General features: G+C 48.3%; 1 protein-coding gene across 1 annotated transcript; it reads left to right on the forward strand.

Moving 5' to 3' along the window:
* The first annotated feature begins 5,857 nt into the window (after positions 1-5,857).
* Positions 5,858-9,459, forward strand: LOC149338106 (uncharacterized). The gene is made up of 2 exons (XM_089550100.1): positions 5,858-6,479; positions 8,420-9,459. Exons 1-2 carry the CDS (start codon positions 5,858-5,860, stop codon positions 9,457-9,459), a joined length of 1,662 nt encoding a protein of 553 aa, XP_089406226.1.
* Positions 9,460-10,377: the final 918 nt, after the last annotated feature.

Here is a 10,377-nt window from a genome sequence, read left to right on the forward strand (position 1 = left end):
GGTTTATGTCGAAAGTGGGCGAGTTTTTTCGGTCAGGTGAATCTTCTGCGGATGGATCGGAGAGGGCGAATGAGTCTCGTAAGTCGGATATTTCGTCGAGGAAAGCAATCGTCGTTCCTCTGTTAACGTGCCGGTACTCTTCGCTGATGTTTGTCAGGAGTACTTCGGCTTGTCCTTTCCGGAAATGTGTGATGCCTCTGGCGATGCCGATTCCTCGGTCGAGAAGCAACTGCATGTCCCCGCGATAATGGGCTCTGTGTTATTCGCTTCCGTGGCGCCTACGGTGACGATGACGCTTGAGCGAGGTGGGACACTCACTTGTTCCTCCAGGACACAAAGTGCAACGTGATGTTCCGGAGTTCTCATCGATGGAATGGCCTCGTCCGTGGAAAGTATGATCATCTTGGATCGCAGGTCGATGATCGCCTGATGCTCATTGAGGAAGTCTATGCCCAAGATCACTTCGAGGGAACATTGGCGTAGCACTACGAAGGTCGCGGGATTGGTATGTCCCTTCAGAGTCACTCGCGCTGTGCATCGTCCTGATGGCGTAATGAGGTGGCCCCCTGCGGTTCGAATTTGTGGGCCGTCCCAAGCGGTCGTTACTTTCCTTAGCTGTGCAGCGAATGGTCCGCTCATCACCGAATAATCGGCTCCTGTGTCGACAAGAGCGGTGACTTTCCGGCCGTCCATAACCACTTCTATGTCGGATGTCCTGGCTGTGGAGTTACTCGTCCTCGGCGTGGGGTTACGGCTTCGTCGGTTATGTGAATCGTGAGTTGGGTGTGTGGTCGGAGCTTTTCTTGATGGCGGCGTAGTTTTGAAGGCGGTTTGCGTCGTGATCGAGGTTGTTTTATGCGTCGTCGGTGTAGTAGGTGCGGCGTCTTCATACGGCGTGGTCGCTGGAGGATCTTCGTCGTTTCCTCGGCAAGCAACCTGACGTCCACAGGTTGCTTTGTTTAGTTCCCTTACGGGGGCTAAGGGACTTTCCTCTGACTGCCGCGGGGTAGCTGCGGCCCATTGATGGAAATCGTGCGGTGGACGGCGACGGGGAGCGGGAAAAACGGCTTGAAGACACGTACTCACCTCTACATAGGTAGTCATCAATTTTCTGTAGTCGCTGGCCGGGGAGCGGTCGAGTGGCGTCGATGGCGAAACCTCGCAGCCCGATGCGTCTGTGCGGGCAGTGGCGAAGTATGTGCCCGGCGTGGCCACAATGGAAACAGAGTGGGCGGTTGTCGGGAGTCCGCCACTCGTGGCATTTCCTAAAGCTGTTGCGTCGTTCGTAATGTGGGCGCGCAGAAGCTTGGGGACGTCGTTCTTGTTTCGAACGGCTTCAGTGGCTTTCCTTCCATAATCTCGTTCCATATCTGGGAATTGGCAGACATCCGAAATTTCAAGTGTGTATTTGTGGCTATAAATCAAAAAATCACTCACCGCGAAAGCATTTCCAAACCATTACTTTACTGAACGGAAATAGTAGGCAAGCAGCAAGAACAATTGAAAAGTTAATTTTGGAAACTTTTCTGGTGGATACTGGGGACAGAGGAACGTGCGTAAGTTCACCACCTCTCGCGCTGGGAAAGAACGACATTGGTAGAAGAGAAGTGCAGTAGCGGAGGCGTGCTCATACTCATACTTAGGAATGATGGAAGCGTTTGTGATTACAAGAGTATCAATAACTAGGTGTATGTATTCGGCCCATTGGGTGAGAAATAAACAGTAGTAAGTTTCCGCTTTTGTCGTGTGTCGTTTATCATTCTGTTTCCTTTTGTTTCCAAGTAGCGCATGCGTTTCGAATACACTGCTAAGCCATCGCAACGTGTATCGCAGCCGCTACCTATGCAGTGTATTATTGGGACATGGAAAAGTGCAGCTTCAGTTCAAAAGAGGAAGAAAGTTCCGTAATAAAGTGTATGACTTCAGCCCTAGATTGCCCATCCCACTAAAGATGTTTGCTTACTCTCCCTTCTGTGACATTGCTTTGTTTCTAGAGCTCCTTTGACACAACCCAAACTACTTACAGAGTTAATCTTGTGGATGGATTTATGAAGAAAGGGCGTCATACGGTGGTTCTGGTTGAAAGCAAATATTTTTACAGCTTTTCTGCGTAAGTATTCAAAGAGCCCTCTTAAAACGCTATTAATACAGCCGCTGCGAATTGCTCACTGATGACGCGCGGAAGGAATGCTCTATTTTAGCATAGATAACGACAGAACTTCTCTCATGCTGCAGTCAATCGGCAGGTGGTGCATTGGGATTCCCGTATTTAATTTGAAAATACACTGCATGCAATACATGGTTAAGCAATTTTAGGTATCGACTGCTATATCATTACACAAATAAATTGAAGGAGCATTTATTCAAACGTAAAGGTACATTTTGTGACAAAATATGCGCTAATATCGCACAAAAAACGGCGTACCAGCAAAAGTACATTAAGTTCACTAAAAAGACGTAGTGTCTTGCCTGCCTGAAACCCTTGCCTGCAGTATTTCTTCTTGTTTCCTCTGGAGAGGAAAAAAAAACACTTCCAATTATTAGATACGGTTTAGGTTTATTGGGGTTTAACGTCCCAAAGCGACTGAGGGTATGAGAGACGCCGTAGTGAAGGGCTCCGGAAATTTCGACCACCTGAGGCTCTTTAACGTGCACTGACATCGCACAGCACACGGGCCTCTAGAATTTCGCCTTCAAGAAATTCAGCCGCCGCGGCCGGGATCGAACCCGCGTCTTTCGGGTCAGCAGCCGAGCGCCGTAACCACCGAGCCACGGCGGCAGGGCCAATTATTACTGTTTGAACAGTAATGTTCAGAACAAGATGTGAAAGAAAAACTTCAAGACCACCTTGAACACAAGTTGCTAGAGTGAAATAGCATACGCTTAACGTGCACATCCATCGATTGGACACAAGGACAACAAGTGCCTCAGGCACAGGAACCCGCGGCTTGAATCACAGTGCAATGAAGAACCGATCGGTAACTATACCTCATAGAGGGAAATATCGCAAGGTTCTGTTCTATCTATCTAATATTCAATATAGCTTGCAAAAAATTGACATGGAAATTAGGGGAAATGCACATGTATGTGCAGCTCTTTATTTTTCCACATGGGTTCAAAGTATGCTCCACTGATGCAGGCTTGAAGACAGAACATCTAAGCACAGAATGGCTGAAATACGTTGCACGATATGATAAGAACCGCCACCAAAATAGACCAGCTACATTGACGTGGCAAACAAAGACGGAAGAAAACAATAGCGAACTCAACGAGTCCAGCTCAAAATTTGAAATAAGAGACAGTACAAGCACAGGGCAAGCTTAGAGCCCCTCGGCTTGTCGTTCCTAAGTCTGGTAAAGGAACACAATGGTTCCACAGGACAACGAAGGCAGGCGAGACTATGTTTCACTTCATAAAACGGATATCATGCAGAGAAGGAGAAGAGGAAATAAATTCGCCACCCATTATGTGCGCAAAATAGTTCAACCCCGAATGCTATATCAGGATAAATTTCAGCAATTGATGAGTGTTTATAAACGCGACAGTGTTTACAGGCCTCGTAAGCTGTTCCTCTTGCCCATGGTGACCGGAACACGTTTTCCTGTTTAACAAGCACAATGTGAAAGACTGCACGACAAGCATATAAAGCCCCGGTTTAACCAAGCCGCACAACCATGCCTGCGTGGTCTAGCAAAAGCGTGTCTAACTCGCTAACAGCCGGGGTTCTAGTAATAAAACAACGCGATGACACAATCACAAAGAGAGCAGACGGAAAGAGAAGAAAGGGACACTACACAGCAATCCCTTCAGCTTCCTTATTTGGCCTCATGCCAACGAACTGTTTCGTTCATCATCACCATCTGTAAGGAGATAGCGCCACCCAGCAGCGTTCGTGAGGAGAAGAAGACAAAGCACGAGGAGCGCGTGCGGTGGGGAACGCGGGACAGGTCGAAGAGGATTACGTGGCAGAGAAGAGAAGAGCGCGGTGGGCGACGGACGTGGACGAGTTGTGCTGGCTCCCCGAGTTCCGGGCTTGGGCCTTAGCCGCAGACGTCCGGGCCACCAGACCTGGACATCCATCGTCGAGAGCCTCAACCACCAGACCCAGACGCCACTCTTCTCCGTCCATCCGCCAGCTGCTCCACACAGGCCGCTTCTGGCGCCTACGTGACCTTTTTCCGGGATACCAGACCTGGGAACCGTGCCGGGAGCCCACGAACGCTGACGCTGCGGTAGCGTTGCATCGACGTTGGAACGCCAAGAGACTCCTTGACTGCCCGACACCCAGCCAGTCCTCCCCGCTCGTTGTTCGAATAAGAGACAAGTAGTGTGACTTTCCTCTTTGACTTTCTTTTTTCTGCATTTTTCGTAAGCACTTTGTTCTGTTCCCCCGTGTGTTTTTCCCGTGTGTTGCTGCCTTGCTCTCTTGTTCCTTTTCTTTTCTTCGCTCAAATACTGAAATTGGTTTGCTTTCCGATAAAAGCCGTCTCGTTTATTGTTTGTACTTTTGTGTTTGTTTAAAATAAGACCTGCAATCACACAGATCCTCACACCATCATGGGCCTGAATACACCAACTCCCATGTCTCTTCATTAGCCCTGTCCTTTTCCAATGCTGAGCGCCGTCTCTAACCAAACATCCTATCTCGTCAGCCCATCCAACTTTCGGCCACCCCCTGCTCCGCTTGCTTTCGGATTATATGCCCCGCCGAGCCCACTCCCTCCTCCTGATTTATACTGGGACGTCAATGACACGCGTTTGTTCCCTCATCCGCTCTGTCCGCTTCCACACTTTCATCGTTACACCTATTATTTTTCTATCCATAACTCGCTGCGTTGAACCCTTTTCGTTAGCTTCCACGTTTCTTGCGTATAGTTGATTACCGCTACGATACAGATATTGTATACTTTGCTCTTAAGCAAAATTGGTAAACTTTTATTCGTGATATGAGAGAACCTGCCATATGTGCACCACCCCAATCTTATTGTTCTAGTTATTTCCCTCTCATAATACCCTTATCACTTCCAGCACTTCGCTACCAAGTGTGAACTGTTGTTCTTTTGCGAGACTGATCACCATTTTATTTGGTTTTCTGCACGTTAGATTTTACACCCACTCTTTTGCTCTGCCTGTCTACCTCAATGATCATGCTTTGCAGTTCATCTACTGTGTGGCTCAGCAAAGCAGTGTTGTCAGCCAATTGTAAATAACGCCGGTAATCTCCATCAACTTCTATGCCCAACTGTTCACAATCCAGGCCTCGAAGAAGCTCCTGTATAGAGGCGGTGAATAGCAATGGCGAGATCTTTTCTTCCTTCGTGACACCATTCTTTATTGTAATTTTACTGCTGACTTTATGGAGCGCTAAACAGCTCCGCAACCATTACAGATACGTTCCCGTATTGTCGCATAAGACTCTTCTTGTGATAACGCAGCAAGTCGCCCGACACGCCCACATGTGTATCTGGCGCGACCTTCGCTGAGAGTGAACCGTGCGACGTCACCTATCAGTATATATGTACGCCTGCTTGGAATAAAGCGATCCCATTTTCCTGGCATGCCTTGGTCCTGACGTTATAACAATTGGCGACGAGGCGGTCTACACGCCTACGTAGGCAACGGCCGATCGAGCAGCAGGCGAGCAGGACCCTCGTCCAGCGGGCGTTCGCGGGGAAAGTACGTGCTCTTGGGGTACGACTACCGCCTTCAGACGCTCACGGACGCCGTCAGCTACGTTTGTGCTCCTCGGAGGACAGCATCGCTCAAGCAGCCACCGGTCCCACAGCCAACAGCAGTCCGAGAGGGACAGCTCTTCGGAGGAAACAGATGAGTAGCGAACTTCTGTACTTCTTTCAAGATGCCATCAGCGGGGAAGATATCGGACTTCGACCCTAAAACACAAAACTTCGAGTCGTACTTGGAACGGTTTCAGCACTTTTTAACGGCAAATGGCATAGCCAATGAGAAGCGCCTCTCCGTCTTCTTGACAGTGATAGGCCCGGAGGCTTATGAAGTACTAAGAAGTATCACGGTGCCGAAATCACCGGGAGAAAAGTCGTATGAAGAAGTTAAAGGTCTCCTGAAAGAGCACTACAGCCCCAGAAGCTCCGTCATAGCAGAGCGATGCAAGTTTAACAGACGCATGCAACAAGATGGGGAAAGCGTCGAAGGGTTCATTGTAGAACTTAAACACTTGGCCAGGAAGTGCGATTACGGCGAATTCTTGGAAGATGCCCTTCGAGACAGGCTGGTTGCCGGCATACGGGATGAAGAGACTCAGTGTACTCTGTTCGCGGAACGAGACTTGACTTTTAAGAGCGCATGCAAAATCGCCCTGGACAGGGAACTAGCAGTGCGAGACAGTGCGCAAATGCGCTCAAGAGAGCAAACGGCATCGGTGCACGTCATGAAAGGCCGACCGCGTCAAGACTGGAGGCAAGCCAAACCCCAGAAAGGTCAAGGCAGCAAGAGCGATAAATGTGAAAGATGCGGGTGGGGACACTCGTCGGAAGTTTGTTGGTACAAAAACTCTGTTTGTCGCGAGTGTTCCAAAGTGGGTCACTTGAGAAATATGTGTCCGGCTGCTAGGGCGAAATCGAAACGGACGAATGCCCTCGAATGTTCCGAGGAAGACTCTGAGAATGAAATGTATCAATTGGTTAACTCAAACCAATCGTGTTATGAAGTGGGCGTTAGCATTGAGGGGCGCACGCTGAATATGCAAATTGACACGGGAGCAGCCGTCACAATTATTCCAGAACAAGTGTACCAGTCTCACTTTACGCACGTAAAATGTGAGCCGTGCAAAATGTCGCTTCGCACGTATACTGGGGAGCAGTTACAACTTAAAGGACAGTGTGACGTGGCTGTTCGGTACAAAGATCAGAGCATGACGCTATCTGTCATTGTTGTAAGGGACAACGGAAGGCGGTTACCAGCACTGCTTGGGCGGAATTGGCTAGAACGTCTGAAACTTGACTGGTTGGAAATTGGGCAGGTGACACTCGAGGACAGAGTGGCGGTTCTAAAGCAGAAGTACCCGTCCGTATTCTCAGGCAGATTAGGAACAATACAGAAACTCCAAGCAAAAGTTGTTATGCAACCGGGCACTGTTCCTGTTTTTTGCCGCGCCAGGCCTGTACCATTTGCACTGCAAGAAAAGGTCGAGCAGAAACTTTTGGAGCAAATCGAAACAGGCATGCTGCAGCCAGTGATGCGCAGCGACTGGGCAACGCCACTAGTCACAGTTTTAAAAGAAGACGGCAGTATCAGGTTATGTGGGGATTACAAGACAACCGTAAATCCCTCACTGAAAAGAGATCATTACCCGCTACCCAGACCGGAGGATTTGTACACTGCTTTAGCAGGAGGAAAGGTGTTTTGTGCGCTAGACCTTTCGTCGGCATACCAGCAATTGCCACTTACTCCCGAATCCCGACCTTTTTTGACTGTAAACACTAGTCTCGGGTTGTTTGAATTCCAACGCCTACCTTACGGGGTGGCCAGTGCGCCGGCAATATTCCAGTCAATGATGGACAAGGTACTTCATGGCATCCCGCACGTGGGATGTTACATCGATGACGTGATCGTGACTGGACATGACACGGCAGACTGCCAGAAGACACTGGAGCGTGTCTTGCAGCGCTTGAGCGAATATAACATCACTCTCAATGTGAACAAATGCCGATTCTTTCAGAAATTGGTCACGTACTTGGGTCACACGGTAACTGAAGAAGGTATTTACCCTACGGAAGCCAAGAAAAGGGCAATCTCGGAAGCACCGGAGCCGACCACCGTGACAGAGCTTAAAGCATATTTGGGCATGTGGAATTTTTATTCCAAATTTCTTAAGAACGCCTCGACTGTAGCGGAGCCGCTTTACCGGCTGTTAAAGAAAGATCACAAATGGTCTTGGACGAAGCAGTGTAGCGATGCATTTAATGATACGAAAGTCCTACTGACCAGCAGCAAGGTGCTGGCATTCTATGACGTCAAGAAACCGCTCGCAATGCTTTGCGATGCATCGTCATATGGCTTAGGAGCAGTTATCTTTCACGAGACGGCTGAGGGCGACGAGAAACCAATCGCATTTGCGTCGCGTACGCTTACAGAAGCAGAAAAAAAGTATGCACAGTGTGAGCGCGAGGCTTTGGCCTTAATTTTTGGACTCGAGAAATTTCATAGGTACCTGTACGGCCGAGAATTCACCATATACACAGATGGTGCCATGTCGGATCTGGCGCCGACATGGCAGCCAGACGCTTACATCTTGTTCTTCTTCAGATGCTGCAAATGATGGCGATTTTCGATCCTGCCGCGATGACGACGTGCCTTCCAATGAATGGAGCCGCTTCTACCGAGCAAGTCTGTCCTGCTGACCTGGCTTTTTTGAGTGACGCTTCGCCTTTGGACCTCACAGCGCTACCGGCGCTCGAACGCTTCATCGACTGGCAACCCTGGAATATTCAGCACAAGCATGACCTACATAAGCAGCTGTTGTACCCAGCCACACCGGGATCTGGCGCCGACATGGCAGCCAGACGCTTACATCTTGTTCTTCTTCAGGTTTGTTACTCTTACCTTTCTGTTAATTGCAAACCATTTAGGAAGTCGACGCCAGATCCCAACTTTGCTGTGTGCATGTTTTTACGCCTTCTGTACGATGTGTCCGCGAGCTGTTCAGGATACATAGGTTTGTTTAAAAGAAAGCTTTTGCTTGCGGGAGACGTAGAGCAAAACCCTGGGCCTCTGTCTGCTGAGCAGGAAAAGCAGATGTTCGATACTATCATGACAATATCAGTGATACAACAGCAGCAGACCGAAATATTGGACGAACTACGTTCCATTCGGCTTGAGCAAAAGAATCTCGAAGAAAAACTAACAAAACTCGCAGAAAAAGTCAAGAGCGTTGAAGATAATGTGTCACTGGTGCTCCCGCTAAAGCCTGAAGTAGAAAGATTATCTCAAAGTTCCCAGAAACTTGCTGTTGCGTGCACGGCCCTCCAGTCATCGCACGATGACCTGGAGAACCAATCACGAAGAAATAACTTAATATTCTACGGCATCCATGACAAAGAAACCGAATCGTGGGAACAGTCTGAGACTAAAATTATCTCTTTTTGCGCTGAAAAGTTAAAGCTTTCCGTTGACGCCGCTGCTATTGAAAGAGCGCACAGACTAGGAAGATATGCGCCTGACAAGCACAGACCCCTGATCGTTAAATTCTTGTCCTTTAAAGAGAAGAATCGTGTTCTTTCAAATGCTGTCAAACTAAAAGTTACTGACTGGGCGATAAGCGAGGACTATTCGGCCAAAGTACGGCAACAAAGAAAAAAGCTCATGCAGTTTGCTAAGGCACGCGGCGGAAAGTTGAAACTGCGGTATAATAAGCTAAACCTGGACAACAAAACCTATATGTACAACATTGAAACAGACGATATCACTTGCGTAAACCAATAGCCATCATCGAGGCTTTTAGCTAGCCCACAAACTGCTATTAAAAATGAACTTGTCTGTATTGTTGTTAATTCTCGCAGTCTAAAAAACAAAGCTGACCAATTCTCCTCACTCTTACAAATGACAAACGCACATGTGGTGATTGGAACCGAGTCATGGCTGGACAGCAACATAAGCGATGGTGAAATATTTCCTCCATCCTATACCACGTATAGGAAGGATCGCAATGTACGCGGTGGTGGTGTGTTCATCCTCGTTCATAGCAGTTTGAAAAGCGTGTCTGTTAACCTAGAAAACGATTCCTCTGAAGCTGTCTGGTGCAAGGTACAGCTGGGCGATGGTCCTTCTTTCGCAATTGGCTCTTTTTATAGGACGCCCGGTTCAACCTGCGCACAGCCATTTTTTGAACTTAGCAACACATTATTAGCCTTAGACGCAACACATATTATCCTTGCCGGTGATTTTAATATGCCCTGCGTAGAATGGTCTTCTTTTAAACCAGTAATTCGCACTGCATCGCTCTTGTATACCGCTTTCCGTGAAGTAATTGGTGCTCACTCATTATTCCAGCTTGTGTGCGATGTCAGTGCACGTTAAAGAACCCCAGGTGGTCGAAATTTCCGGAGCCCTCCACTACGACGTCTCTCATAGCCTTAGTCGCTTTGGGACGTTAAACCCCATAAACCAACCAACCATTATTCCAGCTTGTTCAAACCCCTACCAGACTCGGCCTTACCAGTGCTAATGTATTAGACTTGTTTTTCTGCAATGACCCTAGCCTAGTCTCGTCTGTCATAACGCTGCCAGGCATAAGCGACCACGATGTAGTTTTAGCAAAAGTATCCTGTAATGCTATGAAGACCCACTACACCCAACCACGCAAAATGTATTTTTATGAAAAAGGGGATTATGCTTCGCTAT

This window comes from Amblyomma mixtum, chromosome 6 (assembly GCF_055824585.1).
Source record: "Amblyomma mixtum isolate Tamu chromosome 6, ASM5582458v1, whole genome shotgun sequence".
In the NCBI taxonomy this organism is placed as follows: Eukaryota; Metazoa; Arthropoda; class Arachnida; order Ixodida; family Ixodidae; genus Amblyomma; species Amblyomma mixtum.

Coding starts and splice junctions, on each gene's coding strand:
- LOC149338106 (XM_089550100.1), top strand. CDS start 5,858: ATGCCATCAGCGGGGAAGATATCGGACTTCGACCCTAAAACACAAAAC. Junction 6,480..8,419: donor AGGCAGCAAGAGCGATAAAT/GTGAAAGATGCG, acceptor TGGACCTCACAG/CGCTACCGGCGCTCGAACGC.